General features: G+C 39.6%; 1 protein-coding gene across 7 annotated transcripts in view; it reads right to left on the bottom strand.

The window, feature by feature from the left end:
* INVS (inversin) overlaps window positions 1-26837 on the bottom strand; it is a 248473-nt gene that overhangs the window by 156225 nt on the left and 65411 nt on the right. For 6 of the 7 annotated variants that reach the window (XM_073876648.1, XM_025888015.2, XM_025888013.2 and 3 more), the window contains exons 4-7: window positions 15250-15423; window positions 9206-9373; window positions 4994-5174; window positions 2268-2377 (exon numbers count right to left, since the gene is read on the bottom strand). In XM_073876648.1, coding sequence (XP_073732749.1) covers window positions 2268-2377; window positions 4994-5174; window positions 9206-9373; window positions 15250-15423 — 633 coding nt within the window. Of the gene's footprint in view, window positions 1-2267; window positions 2378-4993; window positions 5175-9205; window positions 9374-15249; window positions 15424-26837 lie in introns of those variants that run through there. The other variant, XM_073876652.1, reaches the window with a different exon arrangement.

Here is a 26837-nt window from a genome sequence, read left to right on the forward strand (position 1 = left end):
ATCATGGTAACTTCTACTTGAATGGAAGTAAAACACTTTCAGGAAAAGAAAAATTCTGGAGGCTGTGAGCTGGCCAAAAATGTATAAAGTACTGATGCTCAATACTCTAAAGCAAGAAGAAATTCGAGGGCTCACCTAATGCAACCCTTCATTTTCCAGATGAACAAATTTAGGTTCAAGGTCATACAAACATTGGTGGCAGATATAGGAGTAGAACCCAGAGCTCAATCACAGCACTTTTCCACTGCACACATTGCTTCCTAGTCTTAAAACTCATTGTTGAGCTGCTGAGGCATTATAGGGTCATGCTCCTGGGATCTAGGGTGTATGCCTAGTACATGCTAGATTGGGATAAGCGAATGGATTTTAAAAGTTGATAACTAATAGTATCCACTACATTGTACTTGTTGATTATGATAGAAACATTATCATAATTTAATAAATAACAGTTTATATTAAAAAAATGTTGGTAATGTTTTGGTTTGCTTTCTTTTTACTAATTTGTAAACATGTCTTTGTTGGGTATGTTTTCTTAATGATGAATGTTTGCAGAGGTTTTGTGGGTCTTGTTGCTGCTGTTTTCTAAACAGGGAATTACAGCCTCTTGTGAGTGAAAAGAGTCCAAGAAGATCAAGGGGCTTGAAACTGAACTTAGAAGATTTGCAGAATTATTGAAAAATCATCTCTGTAATCGGCAGATTATTCAGAGCAAGTATTTCTTTGAATAAGCATAATGTTCTGCCATTCCTTCTTACTCCCAATAGCCTTAGTCACTTAATTGTTAGTATCTGTGCACGTGTTAAATTTGGAGTCTAAGACTTGAGTTCAAGATCTTGGGCAAGTCATTTAATCTCTTGAAACCTTGGTTTCTTCCTCTGTAAATTAGGGATACCATGTCCTCTCACAGGCTTGTATCGAAGTATGAATTGAATTCTGACTTCCACAGGTTGATTAGGCCGGGCCAGTGAATTTCTTATCTATCTGGAGCAAGAAAGGGTCTGAGATAATAGAATGATAGGACACTGTAGAAGAGAATGGCTTACCAAAAGTCTAGGTAATAAAGTTTTAGAAATGCCAAGAAGGAAGTACCATAGTTATAGTTGCTCTGAGTAATAGAGAGAAACAGAGGTGGAAAAATAAGATATTTTAGCAGTCTTCTGAGATTGCTTCAATGTATTCAGTGATGCACTGGGGAGGTCAGGAAGATGGAATTATGCTCTGCTGATGATAGCATTCTTATAATTTAATGAAACCAAAATTTTTACTACACACACCCACGTAGAAGGCAGTAAAATCAACTCTTGACTGCTTTGACGTGTGCCTCTTTGGATGAGTCTCTAGTTCTTGGTGGCCACTTCCTCAGAAAGCTGAAGCAGCCTAGCTGTTATTATGTTGCTGGCTAGACTGAGTGACACAATGGATGAAAAAATGCTCTGTAAACCACAAAGGGTGCCAAGGGAAGAATTAGCAATAATATTCAATATCTTTGGAAATAATAATTCATATTTTTGCTTTCTCAGCTGTATAATGCACAAAATTATTAGCATTAGCAATAGTAAGAATGTGTGGCATTTCTTGCGGACCTGCTCTATACCAAGAACTACACTAGGCACTGGTTTCAAGTTTTCTCTAATTCTTACAACAATCCTGAAGGAAAAGGTATAGTTATCCTCGTTTTACATACGAAGAAACTAAGACTCAAGAGCTAAAGAAACTTGTGCCAGGTCATCCAGCCAGCAGAGAGTGGAGTCAGGGTCCCAGGCAAAGTTGGACCCGTTCTAAGGCTTTGCCATATTGCTTTCAGGACAATTACAGATGGCTGAACACAGTGCATATGAAACCTTAGTGCCATAAAATGAACCAGAAGAGGAAATGTACTTACACAGAACAAAATGTTACACTGAACAGTTAATGTAAAAATGGTCTTAAAATTTCCCATGACTAACAACTTTACAAAGACGAAGACTATCCCTCGCATCACAGCCAGAGTTAACAGTGTGAGCAACTGTTAAAATATAATTGCGACACAAACACAGAAATGAGTATGTGTAAAACTGAAATTTGGATAAGATCAGTGGATTGCAGGAATGCCAATTTCCTGTTTATGATATTGTTTCATACTTTTGCAAGATGTTCCCATTGGGGTAAACCGGGTGACGGGTACATGGGATCTTGCTCTTTTATTTCCTGCGACTGCATATGAATTTATAATGATGTCAAAATAAAAATTCAATCAAGAAAAAAGAGAACTGTCATGTTTTACTTACGGCAAAGTTACTCTGAGCTGCATAGTGCAAGGGTGTTGCTCCTTGGCTGTCGGATGGGATGGTTCCAGACTTATTTCTTTCTAAAAGGAGATGGACAATCTGTGCATGGCCTGAAAGCGGACACAACAAGGCAGTGAGCACATCAAAGGATGACTTAATTTATAATCTATTTAAAGGGAAGTTTTCTGAATAGCAGCCCCCAGGACAGCCTCTTCTAACTTCTCACTAAAATACTATGCTAAGGTAGAACAAAGGCAACACTTACAAAACTAAAATCTTAATGCTTCAATTAGAAAGGAAATGACAGTCATTATCATTGCTAGAGAAAAAGCTGTATCAGGTATCAGCTCAGTGCCTTCCCTGGCTTCGCTTTATGACACAGGCGGGAAGCCAGCCCCTGACAGCCATCACGGTCCCCAGTCTCCAGGTTGTGTTGTGTGGCACCGCTGTTCTCCTCTGCTACTCAGGAGGACAAACTCTGATACAACCTCTCGTGATCTCTGCGGCCTCTTCTCAATCCCCTCTACTCTCCCTCCCCCACTTTTTTCACTTCTGGGCAGTGATTTCAAGTCCAAGGAAACAAGTGGCAGGAATGATGAGGTGGTGGCAGAGGAAATATGCAGCGCATCCGAGAGGGCGTGGTTTCCACAAGCGAGGAGCTCTAGGAAGGATCAAAGAAGGAACAAACCCAGTAATAGCAGATTTGAGAAACCTGAATTTCAGGCATTCTACTGCCTTAGCATAGTGGGGACCTAGGCAATGAAGATGCCACATCAGCAGAACAAGGACACACTGCATGAAAACCGGGCAGAAAAAGGGAATCTGAGTGGGAGTTGTGCTCATCTAGCTGCTCCCACATATGATCCGAGCTGGAGTTCCTGGAGACAGGCGAAAAGTAGGATCACAGGCAAGCTATTGAGACACATGCCATCTTGTTAGAGAGATAACGAGGAAAATTCCGTAAGGGCAATATGAAAACATACCATGGGACAGGGAAAAAGGAACACTACCACAAAGATGAAGCGCATACCTCAGAAAATGATCTAGAGAAGGATCCAGAGGAAAATTTCAGGAAACTGTCTGGCATCCTTGACTTGTGCAAAGAGATGGCCTCTATGAAATGAAACAGAATATCCTAAGAAGGACATAATCTGAAATGAAAAGGTGATGGAAGGAGGTGAACAGGAAATAAGCCAAGAACAAAGAAATCTGGATGAGAGAAGGAAATCAAAATACAACCTAAAATACAATCGATGAGAGGCAGAAAGAAAGCAGAACTTACGGAACAAAAAGTCAATGTACTGATATGGAGACAAACTTGTGAAGTCCTCCCAGGATGCGGAGGAAAAGGAAAAAGGGATAAAACTGAACACTGAAATGAGATCTAAATAATAATTATAAACCTGACAATAAAACTGAATGCAAATGCAAAAAGTATTTTAGAAAGACACAGCATGTAATTTAAAAACAAAGTCCGTAATAATAATTGGGAAAAACTTCAGATTATATTAACAAATACTAAAAAAGTGATAAGTATGCTAAGTGGAAATCAATAGATGTAGTTTTGCTCTTAACTCTGACTCATGTTTTAAAACATTTTTGATAAATTTAAAAGTAACCACTAGTAGAACCTAAAAACCCTCCTAAAACATTAGGCAATTCAAAACCAAAAAACAACAAACCTAATCTATATACCAAAAGGCAGAAAACATCAAGGAAATGGGAAAAAAAAACAAACCCCAAAATAAGAAAAAAACCAAAACAACAATAATACTCAAAGAGCAAAATAGCAGAAAAAAGACCAAATTATATCTTATAACAGTGACTATTAATGGGTAAACCTCCTTCACTAAAAGAGAAAGACTCTCAGATTGCATCCCCTGAAAAATCAGACACATACATGTATTTACACTCTCTCATCTAACAGAGTGGTCCCCAAAAAGGTTAAGAATGAGGCTTATCAGGAAAATATGAAGAAAAAAAATCACATATCATAGTATTGGCACAGACATAAAATTAAAGTCCCCTCCCAAAACACACAGGTATTGAATGTGAAAAGATTATTTTATATTTACATTTGTTGATGAATGTGCACTACTTTTAAAATAAAAATTAAAACACGTTAAGGCATTATGTTGAAATTAAAACCAATATATAACAGAGAATATATTTATATTACTAAAATTTAAGTGTACGACAGAGGGATTTAAGTATGAGATGCCACATAGCAATTACAAATTAAGCAAAATATGTCAATCAGAGAAAGATAAGTATCATATGATCTCACTGATATGAGGATTTTGAGAAAAAAGACAGAGGATCAAAAAAAAAAAAAAAGACAGAGGATCATAGGGGAAGGGAGGGAAAAATGAAAGAAGACAAAACCAGAGAGGGAGACAAACCATAAGAGACTCTTAATCTCAGGAAACAAACTGAGGGTTGCTGGAGGGGAGGGGGTGGGAGGGAAGGGGTGGCTGGGTGATGGACACTGGGGAGGGTATGTGCTATGGTGAGCGCTGTGAATTGTGTAAGACTGATGAATCACAGACCTGTACCCCTGAAACAAATGATACATTATATGTTAATAAAAAATAAAAATTAAAATTAAAAAAATTAAAATAATTAAATGGGAGGTGGCTGCTAACAGGGGAACGGAAGCCATGGAAAGTTTCTGGTATTCATGTAGTTCCTCCTACCATTGATCCTTTGATTCACAGTTATCTCACCTAGTAAAGCTGCCCAGTGCAGCGGGGTTCGAAACAAGTTATCGTAAGATGTGATATTGCAGCTTTCGTATGAGGTCAAGACATCAACCACTGTCACATTCCCATCGGCGACTGCGAAGTGAAGAGGTGTCCGACCCTCGTAGTCTTGCCAGTTCAGTAAAGACTCCGTGGGAGCAGCATCCTATTTTTAAGGAACCAGAGACTTCAGATACACATGGAATCCTCAGTAAATCACATTGGACAAACGCATTAACTGAGCAATTTTCTAAACCTGTATATCCTTAGCACAAAGTGGTAAATTCAGAAAAAATTACACATTCTAAGTCTTTAAAAATTTGTCATGTTTAACCCTAAAAAATGCAGAAAAGATACAATAAATACTAATACTGATTATCCAGACTGAATAGGTGTCAATATCTTGCCTAATGTGCTTTTGTATCTGTTATGGATTCAGCTAAAGCTGTATGTTTTGTACTTCTGTTACATATGTGTGCATCCATAAACAATACATAAATTATGTATGGATGTTTTCAATATTTACACCTTTGAGTTTATACTATGTATATCCTTTGGCAATTTTTTCTTTCAACACTATACTTTTGGGTATTTATGTTGATACTAGTTCATTTGTTAAACCACAATTTAGTTATCCATTCTCCTACCGAGGGACAGTTAGGTTATTTACATTTTCCCCATTATTAACAATAATGCTACATGAACATGCTTCCATTACAGGTCTCCCTGTAGCCCATGTATGAGATTTTTCTCTAGCTCAGACACCTAGCAGGGGAATTGCTGAGTAGAAGGATATTTACATTTTCAACTAGGTATTATCAAACTGCTCTCCAAATGGTTATACTAACACATCCATGACAATGTGTAAAAGTTTTTATTTCCCCACATGCTGGTACAAATTCACCTCTTGGTATTATCAAGCTTACTACATTTTTTCCCATATAGGTGTGGAAAGCATTTTCTGATATTTTAATTTGTATTTATTTTATGAATGAGGTTGGGATTTATCATATGTTTATTGGCTATTCTGTTTAAATTGACAGTTCACATTTACTCATTTTTCTATGAGGCCTGTGTATTCACTGCTTAGGTCCCCTTTCAAGAATATAGGACTCACTTCCCTAGCTGCTGTGAGTGCTGCCGGTAGATGACCCTCAACAGTCAGACTTCTGTGATTGCTTCAGCTAAAGAGTTGCCTCATGCAAGGTCGTATTCCTTCCCATATCAGGTCATATCCAAAAGGCAAGACCTCCTGCCCCAATTTGAGAACTCTCCAAAGAGACACCCCAGATTTAGAGCTGCCTGTACAGTCATCCTATTTTATAAAACAAGTGCATGAAAGGTATTATACACACTTTAAAAAAGAGAAGTAGATTTTTACCACGGCGGTATTTTAGGCCTTTGAGTCTCCTAAGGACTAAGATGTGTTTACAAGGGGGAAAAAAAAAAAGCCAAATCTGTGAGGAAATAAGATATTATGAGTGACAAGTATCCTCTAAAGACTTCAGGTAATGGAACTGACAGATAAAGAATATAAAATAACTATCTATAAAGCATGTAAGAAAATAAAAAATGAAATAAAAAGTGATTCAAGGAACAAAAACTATCAAAAAGACCCGGCAGACATGAAAACAAAACAAAACAAAAAGAACTTTTATTTTCTTAAAAGATTTTATTTATTTGACACACAGAGAGAGAGAGCAAGCACAAGCAGGGAGAGTGGCAGGCAGAAGGAGAAGCAGGCTCCCCACTGAGCAGGGAGCCCGATGCAGGGCTCAATCCCAGGACCCTGGGATCATGACCTGAGCCAAAGGCAGACACTTAACTGACTGAACCTCCCAGGTTCAGTCTTTTAGAACTGAAAGAACTTTTAGATGTAAAAATATAATCACTAGGATTAGAGGCTCAATGAAGAGGGCAAACGAGAGAGTGGACTCAGTGGAGGGAAGTCTTGGTCTACCGGAAGGCACATCTGTTACTACCCAGAACACAGCAAAAGAGACGAGGCGATAGAATGTAGAAGAGAGGAGACACAGATAATAAAATGAAAAGGTCTAAAATACGTGTAACTGGGACCCTAAAGGCAAGAATATCGAGAATGAAAGAGAGATAATATTTAAAGAGATAACAGCTATATATTTTCCAGAACTGACATGTAATAAGAGTATACACCAAATAGGACCAAAAAAATTTTTTTAAAAAGCACCATCCCTAGACGCACTGTAGTGAGACTGCAGGATGCCACACAGAGAAGAATTTAAAAGCAGCCTGAGAGAAAAGATAGATCATCTATAAATTAATGACAATTAGACCAATAACAGACTCCTCCAGAGGAACAAAGAGAGGCAGAAAGAAGCAAAATAATAGCCCGAAAGAGTTGAGAAATAACTATTGCATATACAAAATAATTTTATCTAAAATCTAATTCATGTGTTATAAGCAAATAGAACTAAATATCAGACTACCAAAGCTTGTAAGCTGGAATGTGAGGAGTGATTAGGAACCTCAAAGAATCCACTGATAAATATTCAAAATTAATAAGAAAGTTAATAAGTTGGTTAGATGCATTTTTGTTTTTTGTTTTTGATGCATTTTCAATGAATAAAAATATCAACTGCCTTTCTATGCACCTGCAACAAGCAGTTAAATATATATCCTAGACATGCTAAAAAAAAAAAGTTCAGGGGCACATGGCTAGCTCAGTCAGTAGAGCCCATGCTGGCTGCAGAGATAACCTAAAAAAAAAAAAAAAAGTTCAAAGCAGCACTATTTTTTTTAAAGATTTATTTATTTATTTATTTGAGAGAGAGAGAGAGAGAGAGAGAGAGTGAGTGCTAATGGGGGGAGGGGCAGAGGGAGAGAATCTTCAAGCAGGCTCCCCGCTGAGTGCATAGCCCCTCCAGGGGCTCAATCTCACTACCCTGAGATTATAACCTGAGCCAAAATCAAGAGTCCAACACTTAACCCCCTGAGCCACCTAGGCACCCCAAAGCAGCACTATTTTTTTTTTAAGATTTTATTTATTCGAGACACAGAGATAGAGAGAGAGCATGAGCAGGGGGAGAGGCAGAGAAAGAGAGAGAGAGAAGAAGGCTCCCCGCTGAGCAGGGCTCCATCCCAGGACCCCGGGATCATGACCTGAACCAAAGGCAGATGCTTAACCATCTGAGCCACCCAGGCGCCCCAAGCCGCACTATTTTTAAATAGTGAAAAACTAGAAATAGTTCCAAGTGTCTATGAATAACTGAATACTGCATGGCTTGTTCATAAAACGGAAATACTATATAACAGTAAAAAATAACATATTACAGTTATACACAGCATAGATAAAATCACTAGCATAATACTGAGCAAGAAAAACATGTTACAAAAGAAGACATTCAATGTGATTCCATGTATACAAAATTCAAAAACATTAAAAATGAAATAGTATATTGTTTAGGAATATAAATATATGTGGTAAAATATAATGAAAATCAGGAGTAATAAACATGAAATTTAGGAGAGTGGCTGCTTCTCAGAAAGGGGAGAATAGAAGGGTGCTGGGAGGTACCCAGGGAGCTTCAAAGGTAACGGTAACATACTTATTTTTAAACTCAGACATGAGGGGCGCCTGGGTGGCTCAGTCAGTTAAACGTGGGATTCTTGATTTCAGCTCAGGTCATGAACTTAGGGTCTTGAGATTGAGCCCTGTGTCGGGCTCCATGCTGGGTGTGGAGCCTGCTTAAGATTCTTTCTCTTCCTCTGCCCCCTCCCTGCCCCTGCTCGCATGCTCTTTGTCAAAAAAAAAAAAAAAAAAGATAAACTCAGAGATGAGTACATGAGTATTTGTGGTTTCCATATTCTTTATACCTTACCAGTATTTTACAAATGTTATCTCTATGCAGTATTTAATAAGCACAAGTATAAAACAAAGTCAGGGGATGATAAACACAAATTCAGGAAAGTAGTTGATGGGGGACAGGGCAAGCAAGGCACAGGGGGAGAGAATGTATTTGGAAATTGGCACATAGGAAATTCTGTGTGGTCTTAAATAGCAGCACTAAAATGTTCTATTTCTTGAGTGATGGGTTTCCATATGCTGTTATTTCTTTTGCTTCATAATTTATTTGTGTGTTGTAGATCTGCTTTTGTGTACTGGCTATCTCATAATAAAAAATTGTTTTTTGGAAAGGTTAGCAGCACCATTGTACTCACCAGAATGCATCGTACTGTGTGAACAGCACTTGGATCCTTGTGGTTGGCTGCCCAGTGAAGTGGGATCTTGCCTTCAACGTCAGGAATCCCAATGTTGGAGTCATGCTTGATAAGCAGCTTTACGTGCTCAGGGTTATTGTAGTAGGCACTCCAGTGCAGAGCTGTTTGCTGCAAAATTCAGAGAGGCTCAAAAAAAACAACAGTAACAAGAGTAACAGTAACAACACAACAAACTTTCCCCAAGCTTTTATTGTGTGACAGGCACCGCTGTAAGAGCTTTATATATGTTACCTTAGACAGTCATTATGACAACCCTGGGAGATAAGTCCTCTTGACTTTGCATGTGATTGATGAGAAAATGGAGCACAAGGAGGATGAGCAATCTGCTCAGGGACATAAAGGTAGTTAGCAGTCCAATTGAGATTTTAACCCAGACAGTCTGAGTCCAGAATCTGACCTCTTAATCATGATAGGCACTTAGGTCATCAGGTACCAATCAATGAGATTAGCTATAATGAGAAAAAGAAAAGCATCCCAGTAGTTTATGAATAATTATCAACAAAGTAAGTGACGACCTTGATATTGCACCAAGTACCTTAAGAATTTGATGGAATGTTTTGAATTTCATATCTATGAAAAAGAAGATCCATGCACAGGAAACCACGGATCTGGAATCCATTTCTTACATCAAAGTACAAATTTAAATTTAACTATAATTTTACGGGATAAATTCTTATACCTACTACTGATGTGAAGATACATGTTGAGGATACAGCAATACTTGCTTTATTTTAGGTAAAAGTTAAAAAGGAACATCTTGATGGGGCACCTGGCTGGCTCAGTTGGAAGAACATCCAACTCTTAATCTCAGGGTCATGAGTTCAAGCCCCATGTGGGGTGTGGAGCTTACTTAAAAAAATAAATAAAATAGGGCGCCTGGGTGGCTCAGTAGTTAGGCGTCTGCCTTCGGCTCAGGTCATGATCCTGGGGTCCTGGGATCGAGCCCCACATCAGGCTCCCTGCTCAGTGGGAAGCCTGCTTCTTCCTCTCCCACTCCCCCTGCTTGTGTCCCTCTCTTGCTGTGTCTCTCTCTGCAAATAAATAAATAAAATCTTTAGTGAAAAAAAGTTGTCATAAATAAAATGTACTAAAATATACTAAAAATGAACTTGTTGGCATTGCTTTAAAATCCCCTCTGCCGATGAGCAACTCTATGCCAGCAAATTACATAACCTGGAAGAAATAGGTGCATTCCTAGAGATGTATCAACGACCAAAATTGAACCAGGAAGAAAAAGAAAACCTGAACAGACCTATAACCACCAAGGAAATTGAAGCAGTCATCAAAAATCTCCCAACAAACAAAAGCCCAGGGCCAGATGGCTTCCCAGGGGAACTCTATCAGACATTTCAAGAAGAATTAATACCTATTCTCCTGAAACTGTTCCAAAAAATAGAAATGGAAGGAAAACTTCCAAACTCACTTTATGAGGCCACCATTACCTTGATCCCAAAACCAGACAAAGACCCCATCAAAAAGGAGAATTACAGACCAATATCCTTGATGAACATGGATGCAAAAATTCTCACCAAAATACTAGCCAACAGGATCCAACAGTACATTAAAAGGATTATTCACCATGACCAAGTGGAATTTATCCCTGGGCTGCAAGGTTGGTTCAACATCTGCCAATCAATCAACGTGATACAATACATTAACAAAAGAAAGAACAAGAATCATATGATCCTCTCAATAGATGCAGAAAAAGCATTTGACAAAGTACAGCATCCTTTCTTGATCAAAACTCTTCAGAGTATAGGGATAGAGGGTACATACCTCAATATCATAAAAGCCGTCTATGAAAAACCTACAGCGAATATCATTCTCAATGGGGAAAAGCTGAGAGCTTTTCCCCTAAGGTCAGGAATGCGGCAGGGATGTCTACTATCACCACTGCTATTCAACATAGTATTAGAAGTCCTAGCCACAGCAATCAGACAACAAAAAGAAATCAAAGGCATCCAAATCGGCAAAGAAGAAGTCAGTCTCACTGTTTGCAGATGATATGATACTTTATGTGGAAAACCCAAAAGACTCCACCCCAAAACTGCTAGAACTCATACAGGAATTCAGTAAAGTAGCAGGATATAAAATCAATGTACAGAAATCAGTGGCATTCCTATACACCAACAACAAGACAGAAGAGAGACAAATCAAGGAGTCGATCCCATTTACAACTGCACCCAAAACCATAAGATACCTAGGAATAAATCTAACCAAAGAGGCAAAGAATCTGTACTCAGAAAACTATAAAATACTCATGAAAGAAATTGAAGAAGACACAAAGAAATGGAAAAACGTTCCATGCTCATGCACTGGAAGAACAAACATTGTGAAGATGTCAATGCTACCTAGAGCATCTACACATTCAATGCAATCCCCATCAAAATACCATCCACTTTTTTCAAAGAAATGGAACAAATAATCCTAAAATTTGTCTGGAACCAGAAGAGACCCCGAATAGCCAGAGGAATACTGAAAAAGAAAAGCAAAGCTGGCGGCATCACAATTCCGGACTTCCAGCTGTATTACAAAGCTGTCATCATCAAGACAGTATGGTACTGGCACAAAAACAGACCCATAGATCAATGGAACAGAATCGAGAGCCCAGAAATGGACCCTCAACTCTATGGTCAACTCATCTTCGACAAAGCAGGAAAGAATGTCCAATGGAAAAAAGACAGTCTCTTCAACAAATGGTGTTGGGAAAATTGGACAGCCACATGCAGAAGAATGAAGCTGGACCATTTCCTTACACCACACACAAAAATAGACTCCAAATGGTTGAAAGACCTAAACGTGAGACAGGAGTCCTTCAAAATCCTAAAGGAGAACACAGGTAGCAACCTTTTCGACCTCAGCTGCAGCAACTTCTTCCTAGAAACATCGCCAAAGGCAAGGGAAGCAAGGGCAAAATGAACTATTGGGATTTCATCAAGATAAAAAGCTTTTGCACAGCAAAAGAAACAGTCCACAAAACCAAAAGACAACTGACAGAATGGGAGAAAATATTTGCAAATCACATATCAGATAAAGTGATAGTATCCAAAATCTATAAAGAACTTATCAAACTCAACACCCAAAGAACCAATAATCCAATCAAGAATGGGCAGAAGACATGAACAGACATTTTTCCAAAGAAGATATCCAAATGGCCAACAGGCACATGAAAAAGTGCTCAACATCGCTCAGCATCAGGGAAATCCAAATCAAAAGCTCAATGAGATACCACCTCACACCCGTCAGAATGGCTAAAATTAACAAGTCAGGAAACGACAGATGTTGGAGGGGATGCGGAGAAAGGGGAACCCTCCTACACTGTTGGTGGGAATGCAAGCTGGTGCAACCCCTCTGGAAAACAGTATGGAGGTTCCTCAAACAGTTGAAAATAGAGCTACCATACGATCCAGCAATTGCACTACTGGGTATTTACCACAAAGATACAAATGTAGGGATCCGAAGGGGTACGTGCACCCCGATGTTTATAGCAGCAATGTCCACAATAGCCAAACTGTGGAAAAAGCCAAGATGTCCATCGACAGATGAATGGATAAAGAAGAGGTGGTATATATACACAATGGAATATTATGCAGCCATCAAAAGGAATGAGATCTTGCCATTTGCAACGATGTGGATGGAACTGGAGGGTGTTATGCTGAGTGAAATAAGTCAATCAGAGAAAGACATGTATCATATGACCTCACTGATATGAGGAATTCTTAATCTCAGGAAACAAACTGAGGGTTGCTGGAGTGGTGGGGGGTGGGAGGGATGGGGTGGCTGGGTGATAGGCATTGGGGAGGGTATGTGCTATGGTGAGCGCTGTGAATTGTGCAAGACTGTTGAATCACAGATCTGTACTTCTGAAACAAATAATGCAACATAGGATAAGAAAAAAGAAAAAGAAGAAGATAGCAGGAGGGGAAGAATGAAGGGGAGTAAGTCAGAGGGGGAGACGAACCATGAGAGACGATGGACTCTGAAAAACAAACTGAGGGTTCTAGAGGGGAGGGGGGTGGAGGGATGGGTTAGCCTGGTGATGGGTATTAAAGAGGGCACATTCTGCGTGGAGCACTGGGTGTTATGCACAAACAATGAACCATGGAACACTACATCAAAAACTAATGATGTAATGTATGGTGATTAACATAACAATAAAAAAATTAAAAAAAAAATCCCCTCTGCCGTTCTCATCAATAAACCACAGTAAGACTGGTCTCCCTATTAGAAGAGTTACTGAGGGAACACAGAAATGGTTGCACTGTACATTATCCCTTATGAATAGCAGTGTCATCAATTCAATCTAGAATCAGATCATTTAACAGCAGGAACCAAGCTCACTTGCTACATCGAAAATTTTAAATGTTGACACATGTGGTATTCGGGGAAAGTACCTATAGGCTTTTAATATGAAGGGTCACTCATTACTCTTGATTTAGTAATGACTACAGAACAAAAACAGTCACAAATATAATAGCAAATAATTTCCTATAGCCACATTTTTCTTTCTTTCTTTCTTTCTTTCCTTCCTTCCTTCCTTCCTTCCTTCACCTTGCAGATCTGTTTTCCATCTGTCTGATTGGATCACATCCCATCCCTGTTCAGTGACAGAAGAATACACAAGTACTGGCAGGTAGCAGGGAGTTCCTAGAAGATACTGGGGAAGACATTACATAGCCTAAAGACATCTGTGGCTTTGCAAGTGATTAATGGTCTTTGGGGATAGATCAAAGTGCTTTTTCAGTGAAATATTAGCCTACAAATGCTGTGAGTAAGGAATAATATGTTTATAGTCGTTGTAAAATAAAGTCAAAGTTAATTTCAGAACGCTGGGTTCTGTGAGTAACAGCTAAACAAAACCTGAAAACGACACGAAGAACCCGTGAGAATAAAGGGACTGCGAGATGTGAACGCAGTGGGTTTAATCCAAAGAGTTTTAATTATGCGGGAGTGTTGGAGTTAGCACGACTCCGTGATTTGGAGCCTGGTGGAAAGGGAGAGGATTTTTGTACTTGTCTAACTGAATAGCACATTCTTTTCCTGTAAAGAACGATGAAAGTGTTGATTGAAACAGTGACCGGCTTGCACAAGATGGTAAAAGTCAAGAGCTAGGAGGATCACGGACGCCAGCAACAAATGCCAGAGCAGATGTTAGAGCCAAAATGAAACGAATAATACTCATTTTATAGCTAATGTTTCCTGAGAGCATACTATGCACTGGGCACTGTGTTAAACTGTATTTATGTGCATTATCTTCAACAACCCTATCATTCCCTTTTCACATATGAGAAAATGGAAGCATAGAGGAGTTAAGAAAATTTGCCCAAAGGCACAGAAGGAGTTGAGTAGTGGCTTCTAGATTAAAACCCAAGGAGTCTGATGCTAAAGCCCAGGATTTTAAACCACTATGCACCTCCTATGTTGCCCCAGGAATTTGGCCACCACAAGTCTAGCACCAATGTTAACTATCGCTATTAGGTATCAAATATTGGGGTCTGGGGGTAGGCCTGGTTGAATTCTGGTCTGCCACTTGGATCTTGAACAGAATTTAATCTTCCTGAGTTTCAGTTTTCCCATCGGTGAAAAGGAGATGATACTACCTACCACACGTGGTTGGTAGGAGAATTAAAGGACTGAATTTAAGTGAAATATTTCACTGGGGAGTACGAAGGCGAGGAAATGTTCCAAGTGATGAGTGGTAATTCTTCTTGAGGTTTCACATCATAAAAAGAAGCATTTGTGAGGCGTCTGGGTGGCTCAGCCGTTAAGCGTCTGCCTTTGGCTCAGGTCATGATCCCAGGGTCCTGGGATCGAGCCCCGCATCGGGCTCCCTGCTCCGCAAGAAGCCTGCTCCTCCCTCTCTCTCTCCCCCTGCTTGTGTTCCCTCTCTCTGTGTCAAATAAATAAATAAAATCTTTAAAAAAAAAAAAAAGGAAGCATTTGCAGTTTGCTCTCATTTACCTCCAATCTTGACAGTCCCTTACCTTGTTTTTATCCTGTGTGTCCACTTCTCCTGCTGCCATAAACTTCAGCAGAAGCGCCAAACACTTAGGGCTCTTGTGCCGAGTGGTCAAGTGCAAAGGGGTCATCTCTTCCAGATCCTTTTGCATCCAGTTTGCTCGGCGTGTAAGTAAGAGTTTCATGAAACGATAATTTCCCTAAATAAAAAATAAGAGACGGTAAGAAGAAATGTAATCTGGGGCCAAGACATTTTCCAAATTTTAAAGTGTTTTCAGTATTTTAACTATTCTGCTAGAGTAACAATATTCAGACAAATTGACCAAAGGAAAAATACTTATAATTCCACTACTCTATCAATTGTTTTCCTTTTTCAACTTCCTTTTCAACCACTTTCTAGTGGTTTAAACAGTGGCTGGTTAAGGTTTCATTGTGTTAAAGCACCGTCTTTCTTTTATTTAACTGTTCTATTATCATTTTCAATATTTTCTTTTCTAGAAAATGCTACAATGCACTTTTATTTCCACATGGTTTTTCTTAATGTTTTCATAAGAAAAAATTATCAGGAACCAATTTACTGGGTCAAAGGAGTTTGCACATTTCATGGTTTCTGGCGTATTTTCCAAATTGCTATCTAGTAGCAGTAATGAGATTCAGCTCATTCTGAACAATATATCACCTATTATTTATATGCAAAGTATAATAACCTTGTGAAATGAACGGAGATATAAAACCCCAATTCACAGGTGAAGGGAGTGAGATTCACAGGGGTTGAATGCTTTGTTCACCGTCATCTGGTTAATAAAGTAGGTGGTTAATTTTCTTGGTGAGAGCAATGTACAGATACAACTGAGATAGATGCATCTTGTTCAAAGTCTGGGTCCCAGACTCATCCTGTCACCTAAACACCAACCCAGAAGTCACTTCAGGTCATCCACTTGTAGGCAATACTCTCCACATCAGTTAAACCCTCCAATCCAGTAGAATCAACCCATCCAGAGAAAGCAGTTTAGCTAAAGGGACTAGAGCAATACCCTGGTGGGGATCCAGGTCAACCGTAATATGGGAGCTTTGAAACAAAACAAAACCTTCAAAAACTAGTTCTTTGGGAGTTCCTTCCTGAAACCTAGTCCCTTGTTTCCGATTCTGGTTGGAGCCTTCAGTTTGCTTGGTACCAGGATACGTGAAATTTGACAAGACCAAACTGTATGGTAGGATCAAGTTCTGTGCCTGCTTCAGGCCTACTTATTTCTCCCTATTCAAAGCAGAATGGCAGTCAGGGTTATCTGTTCTTTTCATCTTCTGAGAGCCTCTACATCCTTAACTTTGCTGGAAATGTTTTTTTTTTTTTTTTTAAGCATTATAATGCACTGATATTCTACCATGAGTGGCTATTAGTATTAGCAAAAAGACATTTATTAGTTAAGCAGCAACCACCACATTGTGACAAATGTGAGTCTTAGGCAAAGGGGATCAGCTAGAGAGTCAATGAGGTGCAGAAGGATGATGACTTGTCTGCTAACCCACAGGGGCGGAGACAGGATTCAACTCAGCTCAAGGGTTGGGCCACAGAGAAGAATCAGAGGCTACAAAAGCGTCCATCAGGCTGTCTACATTAGATGGGCAGACTTGCAATGGACCAAAAAGCCCAGTGACTCAGCTCAATTATTTCCTCTCAGGGAGGTTTTCCTTGACCACCCTAATGGAACTTTTTTTGTTATGCTTTATTCTAGTACCTTCCCATTTCCTTCATAGTACTTTGCTCAGTTTGTAGTTACATATATATTTGCTTATTTCCCTTCACTGGGATCTCTGTTACAATCTGTAAGCATCATGAAGGCAGAGACTATGTTTTATTGAGCGTTGTCCTTGGCATAGCTCCTGGCACAACACAAGTGCTTACTTGAAGGACAGAGTGAATGAGAGGAAAGAAAATATCTTCCAGAGGTTTTTCTTTTTGTTTAAAAATTCTTAATGTTGCTATATTAGATCACAGTAGCTAAGAATCCTAATTCTCAGATCTCTGGTATTCGGTTACTCTAACTTTTTAATGTTTTATCTACTTGGGCATCATTCATCTGGCTTTCTCATGTCATCCAGTGCCAGCTTTTGAGAGGTAAGTGCTAAAATTTCCTCAAGAGGGCACCCTGCTCTAAATCTCTTGCCATCTTCTCTTTGAAAAAAGAAATGATGCCCAGGAAAAACAAATCTATATGGCACTTCTTACCAAAAAATAAGGCTTGACCTTTCTGAGCATAACATTTCAAATCTTACAGAATAATTCATCATGACCTTTTAAAGATATTCAATCAGACAATCATTTTGATTCTGAAATTTAGAGGAAAAGGGAAGGAAAAGAAAGAAACAGGAATATGTTGGTGGGGGTGACTACTGACTTACAGATGCAATGCTTACATTGTTCTGAGGATTCAGCCTATACAAAGCACGATGTACTCAGTAACCATATTTATTTATTCTTTCACTCAAAAAACACTCATTGAGCCCTGTCTGAAGCAGGCAACCTGGTAAAATGTTTACACTAAGCTTTACTTATCACAAAGCTCTTTGACATAGATTCTATCTTTGCTCCTCACAGAAGTTACATGGAAGACTACATCAAAAACTAATGATGTAATGTATGGTGATGAACATAATAAAAAAAAAGATTAAAAAAAAAAGAAGTTACATGGAAAGGGTTTACAGACAAAATAAAGTATCTTCCTGGGCCTCCATTTCCTCCTTTGCAAAATAGGGATAATAGTACCTGAGATTATTGTGCATATGAAAGGATAAAGATCATATTTGTAAAGTACTTAGAACAGTGCACAAAGCAAGCACCTGGTAAATGTTTGCTTGTTTTATTATGAACAATTTTCCAGTGTGGAGGAGGCAACAAAATGTAGCCGATCAAGTAGAACCAAGAATGGCCCATGATGGAGAGCATACATATAGAAAGATCTGACTGTACATAGCATATACACTTCAGCTGGTGATTATGGAGAGACCGAAGGTTAGGGACAAGTAAAAGTAAAAGTAGTTGTAATGTTATAAATAGTGGTTTTCTGAAAAATTTTTTTTACTTTGAGAAAGATGCCTATACTCTGCCTCCAGATAATGATGACATAGGACCAATAAGGGCAAACCCAGCAGGAATTCAGCTGGAACCCTGAGATGTCAGCTTCTGTTCCAAAGGACAGAGACACAAAAGAGATATTATCTACGAATGCTGGGACTAGAAACACTATAATCCATTTGGACCATGGCCAACTTCCCGGTCTCACGAACAAGCATTTATTTAAATGCCCAGGTATGCAAATTCAATTCTGAGAATGAGCAGAGGGGACAGAGAACTCTAAGATCTAAAATCAGGAGAGTATTTCTAGTGTCAGTGGAAAAGGGGTATATACCAGTTTGAGACAGCAAGCTAATGTGATAACTCTCTTAAGGTTGTTATGACTCTGGGGACCCATATCACAGACAATTTTTCTTCCTATAAAGCCCTCTCAATACAAAAACAACCAAACAAAATGTCTAAATGTTTCCTCAATATTGCTTGAAATTCAGAATTCTTAAGTTTTCTAGTTGATTCTTAAATGCAAGAATAAGGAGGATTTGGAAGTTAATCATTTAGCACCATCCCTTAGGGGCACACAGAACCTGATCCTGAGATGAACACTGTTTTGGGATCCGCTTTTATAATTTCTGATTGAGTAGAAAACAGTATAAGAGTGAAGGAGGGGCGCCTGGGTGGCTCAGTCGTTAAGCGTCTGCCTTTGGCTCAGGTCATGATCCCAAGGTTCTGGGATCGAGCCCCGCATCGGGCTCCCTGCTCCGCGGGGAACCTGCTTCTCCCTCTCCCACTCCCCCTGCTTGTGTTCTTTCTCACTGTCTTGCTCTCTTTCAAGTAAATAAATAAAATCTTTAAAAAAAAAAAAAAGAAAGGAGATAAAAGATCGAAAGAGTATATATATATATATATTTTTTTTAAAGATCTTATTTATTTGAGAAAGAGAGGGAGAGAGAGCACAAGCTGTGGTGGGGGGAGGGGTAGAGGGAGAGGGAGAAGTAGATTCCCCGCTGAGCAGGGAGCCATCGTGGGTCTCAATCCCTGGACCCTGGGATCATGACCTGAGCTGAAGGCAGCAGTTTAACCAACTAAGCCACCCAGGCACCCCAAGGAGTGTATATTCTTTTTTTTTTTTAGATTTTATTTATTTATTTGACAGAGAAAGACACAGTGCGTGAGGGAACATGAGCAGGGGGAGTGGGAGAAGCAGCCTTCCCGCTGAGCAGGGAGCCTGATGCGGGGCTCGATCCCAGGACCCTGGGATCATGACCTGAGCCGAAGGCAGACGCTTAACGACTGAGCCACCCAGGTGCCCCAGGAGTATATATTCTTAAGAAAACTGGTGGTAGTGAGCACAAGTAAGAGAGGTGAAGTTATAGAAAAGTCCTGATTTAGTCACTGAAAGGACATTAACCCTGATGTGATCAGGTCTGTTATGCCACTGAAATGAGAAAACATTTACTAATGTTTCTGAAACATTGAATAAGATGTTTTTGTTTTGTTAGGTAGCCATAATCCTCATCATAATCTTCCCATAATTAACAAGAGCTTCTTTTGTCTGTAATGTAAATGATGATAACATTTGGTTTCCCCCTAAATGCATGAAAAGGACTATAATATCTGTCTACTTGTGCTCTCTGTCAAATAAATAAATAAAATCTTAAAAAAAAAAAGGACTATAGTATCTAATAGTGTAAAAGAGCATGAAAAAGTTCTCTGACCCAGAGAACAGCACTTGAAAGGAGTCTGGGAAACAAATCAATCCAAAATGCTACTTTTAATCTTATATTTTTTTGTCTGTCCAGTTCTCTAAAATGGACTTTAGAAAAAGCATATAGGCAGTTAATCTTAATAATAATATAGTTTTGAGTGAAATACCTTGATATTTTCCTTTAGATTTTTTAAGAAATAAAATATAACAGATACAGTTGATGCTCCCTTTGTGCTCCTCTCCAATTCCACTACCTTCTCTCCCTTTCTAGAGACTACTGTCCTGAAAAAGGTGTTTATCATTTCAATGAAGCCTTTAATACTTCTGCTTCTTACACATATATGTATCCATAAGCTACACAGTATCGCTTTAATGTTTTTATTCTTTATATAAATAGTACTGTATGAATCACTTGCCACATTTTACTCAAAGCAGCATTTTTGAAATTTATCCAAGTTGCTCTGGTTTATACATTTTCACTGGGTAAAGTATTTTGTCATATGAAGATAACTGTATGTCTTTATTCTCTAGAGGAATATTTAGCATGTTTCCCATTTTTCACCATTGCAGACAATATTGTAGTAAATTTTCTTGTACATGTCTCCTGGTAAAATGTGCAAGAATTTCTGTAACTGCTGGTTGAAATTGCTCTTTAAAGCAGCTACTCCGATTTACATTCCCACCAGTAATATACAAGAATTCTTACTTCTTCACATCCTCGCCACACTTGGTTTTGTCACACGTGCTAACTTTTGCCAATAAAATGGACACACAACTGTGTTTTACCATGGATTTAATTTTCATTTCCCTGACTGAGGTGGAATGTTTTTATCTGTTTATTGGCCATTTGCTTTTTCTGTGACTAGACTTTTTCTGTTGTTTACTCATTTCCCAATTTAGCTATTTGTTTTTTTCTTAATGATCTGTAGGAGTTATTACATATTCTGGATACTAATTCTTGGTTGGTTTTGCAAATATCTTCTCTCTTTGTGTGGCTTGTCTTTTGTTTTGTTTATGTTCTTCAACTGGGAATGCATTCATGAACTGAGTAATGATATTGCTAGCTTTCTTAGCATTCGAGTTCTTCATCTATTTTGGAATTTTTGTTTGCAGTCTCATTTTAAAGTGAAGATTGCTTGCTGTTGTTTTCCTTTTTTTTCTTTTTCCCTCTCTCTCTCCTTGCTCACCCTTACAGCTGCCAACACCCACTCGTGGCCCACTAAGAATCTGCTCTTATAATGCTCCCTTGCAGCCCTATCTCTAGTGATAGGAGGGATGTCTTTTTGTCCTGAGGCTTGATCTTTGTCCTGCTCCCGCCACTTCTCTAGACAAAGAGCTTCCCCTAAAGCGATAGCCTCATATTAAGGTAAAGAATACCCCTCAGTTCTAAGTATTTTCTTGGCTTTAGTGGGAATACAACCACTTTTCACTCAGTGGGAAAAAGGGAGTATCTTCCTGAACCAGAAGTATCTGAAATCCTATTCTACAAGACCGTTCTCTGTTCCTGGTTCGGTGCCTTAATCATTAACTTCTAGACTACTGACAGCTGATCTTCAAAACATTCTGAATCTCTGCCTCTACATTTCTTCTCCAAACAGCTACCATATTTTCTCTCTCTAGCTCCTTGGAACCTTTGCTATTTGCTTCCTCTTCAGCTGAAACAATTACTTGAACAGATTCCAAAGCTTAAGACTTGGCTAACCCTGCCTGTAGCAGCCCTTCTCCCTACTGAAACACCAAAGAGAACAAAGCTTTTCTCCAAAACAATATAGTACTTTGGGACCTACATGTGTCTTGATTAAGATCTTTGCATTCTTGTTCTGTGTCCTCAGCACTTATATTTACTCTCAGTGTAGTTGAGAAGAAAACAACTGTTGACTATAATATACAAATATTCACTACATTTTTTTTGTTCACTTGTAAGTTTGTATATAATTTTCTCCTGGAAACATTACAACTATACATATATATATATAAGGTAGGCATTCTGTCATATCTCATTCTAAATCCTAATCATACTATGTACCAGAAGATACATTATTTACAACTGAAGTGGAAATAATAGAAACATGTTATTAATTCTAATGATATTTCTATAATTATATATTTATATACTCTCAAGGCATTTGCAATATTAATTTTTTAAAAGAATCACTATCCCTAGGCTGAAGCATTTAGGTCACAAATATCGGTGATCTCATTATATCAAATTTTTCTGTAATGGCTGCAGACACAAATGAGTCTTGGAAATAGCACAGTAGTGCTGGGAATAGCAATCTGCCCTGGGTCCTGGGTTTACTGGGTATGCCAAGAATGCAAAGCCTTGACTCCTCTTTACGTAGGCCATTTCTCAGAGTTGGGTTTGCAGCAAGCAATCTTGAAGGACATTAATGTCATCCAGGACATCAGACAAGGAGCAGGCTTGCTTAGTACACACTGAAGTCTGGGGATTCCCAAAACTCAGCATTTCTCAGATGTCATGCAAACCCATCACGTACCCAGCACCTGTCCAGGTCCTCTGCATTGCTCCCACAGTTCTTGGGGGCAAGGGAAACTGATGGAAGCATGCAAATGCTCATGTTACTGTGCCATCAGTAAGTAATAAAGCTTTTTTGTCTCTTTTGGTAGTCTTATGTCCTCTAGCTGGTACCCACGGGCAATTTATCACCTTGTAATAAATTAGCATGCATTGAAGAAAAAAGTAGGGTAAAATTAAATCCAAGCCCTGACAGTATAGGCAATGAGGAAGGGATGCTGACAAAGACATAGTTTCCTTGAAGAGTCAGGACAAGGGACCTGCAGGCCACATTCAGGGATAAGAAGACTCTCTGAGATGGTACCCAAGGGGTGGGCAAGGTGGGGGAGGTAAGAGATCCCACTGTCCTATCTGTTAATGAATCTAAATGGTGGCAAGTAGAACTAAAACAAGGTGCCCAAATGGTGCCTTGGTCTTGGCTCACCTTCCTGTGGGCAGGCAGAGGAAGGGATGTTAGCATGACCATGGGACAGCAAGCTGAAGGCAATATGGTTGTGGCTGCTGAGCCAAGGAACCGAAGTGGAAACTAATGGTGAGAGCAACAAGGAATGAGCAGCTGCTCAAAAGTGAAAGTAAATGCAAAGACTTGCCTAATAGCACAGAGCCGAATGCACCATGTACCTGATCCCTGTTGTAGCCTTATTTGTCTGGCTATGAGGACAAAGCACTGGATGTAGAGGTGGTCACTGTCTGAAGCAAAGCTCCTGGCTTAATGGTGCCCTTGATGCCCTGAATGTCTTGGCCTGGTTTACTGATCATTTGGCTATGTTAAAACCTGATGGTGTCCACTGGGAGGCAGCCCAACCTCAATGACAACTTGGGAAGACTGACTATGGTAAGGGCGAGTCAGCTCAGTGGGCTGAAATGAAAGCCGTCATCTTTACCTTAGACAATATTCCTAAAGACAGGACATGTTTTTACCACCTCTTGGGTTGTTGCCAAGGCTCTGGTCATCTGGTCTACCACTTGGAAGACTATAGATGGTGGTAGATTAAAGATACTCCTCTTTGTGGCTGCAAATTATGGAAACAATTGTGGCTGCCAATTAAACAGCCTGAGTCTCTCATGTAGATGCCCATAGTAAGAGCTCATTCTCTTATACCAACTGGAATCAGGTTGTTGAATAAGCCTGCATTGCCCGGGTCATTGGCCATTTACTACCTGGATCCATCACTGCACTAAACATGGCAATGAATCCATCATCATAGACTAGACATAAAGTAAAAGGTATGTGTTTGATGTAGAAGCTACCACTGCATACCAAACTTGTGATTCTTCTATGTAGGCCTGTTTTTTTGTGTGTGTGATGAAGGAGGCCACATTAACAGGGCATTGCTCCTGCCCAATCCTTGCAAGGATTTTGACAACTTCTTGTCAAAGTCACCTCATGCCTCACAATTGCCAACATTTTTCAGGTTACAATTATTGTTGTTCCAGTCTGATTAGCCTACACCAGCCACAGCACTGAGGCCACTAAAACTAAATAATTTCATGTTTTGGGGTTTCCAGACCATCTGACTGTCATAGCCTGATTATGGTGTACTTTTTGTCACAAAGACCACTGAACAACGGGCCAACAGTTAAGATACTCGATTGGCCTTCTATGCTCTCTACCACCCTCAAGAATCTGAAATTGTTGAGAGTGGGCACGGCTTCCTCCAAAACAAACTCAAAAAGATTTCTGACTCTACCTCAGTTACCTCCTCCTGGTCCACACACCTAAGAGAGGCAGTTTGGCTACTGAATGTGGCCACCCCTAGAAAGAGTTCATATCCTCAGGGAGACTTCCTGGTAAATAATCAGAACAAAAGGAGTGGGGATTATACATGCCTATTTTGAAAATTTGGGATTCTTCCTTGCCCATTCCTGGTTACAATGTTTACTTCTTTCCCCTAAGAGCTATCCCAGGCTGGTCTGGTTCGTACAGCCCCTGGATGGCAGCCCAGCCAAAAGGGGGCTTATAGATTCAAATTTAATTCTGGTTCAGTCACCTGGATTTGTTAAATGGACATGGTCCTAGATCATAAACATCTATAATGACCATCTGATTGAGTACACTGTTTACACAAGTCTTCCTACAGTGCCTACATGGGCCAAGGTGGGAGATATAATGAGTCTCTGTAAATTTGTTCCATATGCATCTACCCTTCTAGACGAAGGGTATGGGTACAAGTAGTAGATGACTGGAGAAAAGGTGAAGAGTTATAGTCATTTGGATGGGATACACTTATACACTTCAGCACCTGGGAAGGGAATACTTTAGATCTTGGGAAGTACAAGGAGGGAGAAAATAATTCATGCTCTGTCCTCTGAATCCAGTACTGCATCCTGGATATTGTTTGCTGCCTGAATCAAAGAGCAGCTGAGGCTAGCAGTATGATCTGTTTCTTGTGTTTGCCATTGCCACTTATGTGCTATGAAATACAAAAATTCAGGTGGACATGGATGGTCCTAAAGTCTTCTGCTGTGCTTGACACCATCGATGGCAGCTCCTGAAGGTGGAGCCCCTCATACACGTAGAAACACAGGAACTGGCTCAACCTTATTTTAACCTAATGGATACAAATTCTTATGTCTCTCCTGATGTGTGAGAAGCTTTTGTGTTATGCCATGTATGACAATCAAAGCTGTAACTACTTGGTGATACTACCCATGTGGCTTGGCCAAATTAATGTAATGGTGACCCAAGTTTAACAGCAAATCCTAAAGCTGTGCCTTGTGCCTTTTCAGGTTATGTTTGTATGTGGGGGAGAAAGGACCATGAAATATGCCTCCATTGGTCCATCTAGTGCTTCCTGTAATTATTGGTAATCCCACCAAAGATCAGCAGGCCAATCAAACGCCCTTGCATAAGTCATAATAGATAATAGACTAGTCGTAGAGTGCATCCTGGTTGTATAAAGTAAAACCTACTGTTTCCCCTGGTACTTATTAACAGTTGACTTAATCCAGGACACTGAGGGGCAGAGTTGAATCAATATTGCAGGTTGTTCTCATCCTGCTGCTTTGAGTCCTATTAATTAAATGTCAAATGAGACATATTAAACAGATTTGTTTTCAGCCTCTGCTGGTCAGATTAATCAGAGCGGCTGATGGAATAGCATGCTCATGTCAAGAACATGTAGGATTAAGTGATGGATTGTTGGGAGAGGCAATTTACCATGGACCCTAATCATCTCTGCATGTTTTTTTTTTTAAGATTTTTTTATTTATTTGAGGGGGGGGGAGAGTGAGCAGGGGAGGGGCAAAGGAAGGGAGAGAATCCCAAAGCAGACTCTATGCTGAGTGCGGAGCCTGATTCAGGGCTCAATTTCATGACCCTGAGATTATGACCTGAGCCAAAACCAAGAGTCAGACGTTTAACCGACTGAGCCACCCAGGTGCCCCTATCTCTGCATGTTCTTATGCCAAAAATGCAAAGTCCTGATCATTCTTGACTTACACAAGTTCTCAGGGATGTGTTAGCAGCAATCAACTGGAGAGATGAGGTCATTTTTTCCCTCTGTCCTTAATTACTGCTTATTATAAAAGCAGTAGATTCCTCAGTTCTGATGGAAACCTACCATGTGTACATCATCCATCTGGGCTTTCTGAAACTCCCTCATCATTCTTGAGGGCAAGGGAAATCAATGCAAACATATAGATGCCGATGCTTTTTGTTACGCTGTGAATAATAAACTTCTTTGTATCTGGCCCTGGAGTCTCTTGTCTATTGTCAGCATCCATGAAACAGTAATAGATCAACTTCTTACCTTGTTTGTAGAGTAAAATAGAATTTTAGACCCTGAAAATAATTCTTTATTATTGTAATATAAAATGAGGTATAAGAAGGCCTGAAACATGATTAGAGAGGTGGGCAGGGGATAGAAAATGGAAAGTCTAATATAGTAGGACACCGACTCTAAAATTTATTGTGTAGGTAACAGGGAGCCAATGAGGAGTTTTAGAAGGAAATGACATGAGTGGATTTGTGTTTTTAAAACAATACCCTGGAGGGGCACCTGGGTGGCTCAGTCGTTAAGCGTCTGCCTTCAGCTCAGGTCATGATCCCAGGGTCCTGGGATCGAGCCCCACATCGGGCTCCCTGCTCAGCGGGAAGCCTGCTTCTCCCTCACCCACTCCCCCTGCTTGTGTTACTGCTCTTGCTCTCTCTCTGTCAAATAAATAAATAAAATCTTAAAAAAAAAATACCCTGGAGGCCATGTGAAGCATCAATTTGAGGGGGACAAATCTTTGGCAATGAGACTGGTCAGAGGGTTACTACAGCAACTCAGAATAGAAATGTCGAGAGCTAAATGAA

This window comes from Callorhinus ursinus, unplaced genomic scaffold (genome assembly GCF_003265705.2).
Source record: "Callorhinus ursinus isolate GAN/ISIS: 27379988/994484 unplaced genomic scaffold, GSC_fseal_2.0 scaffold24, whole genome shotgun sequence".
Lineage (NCBI taxonomy): Eukaryota > Metazoa > Chordata > Mammalia > Carnivora > Otariidae > Callorhinus > Callorhinus ursinus.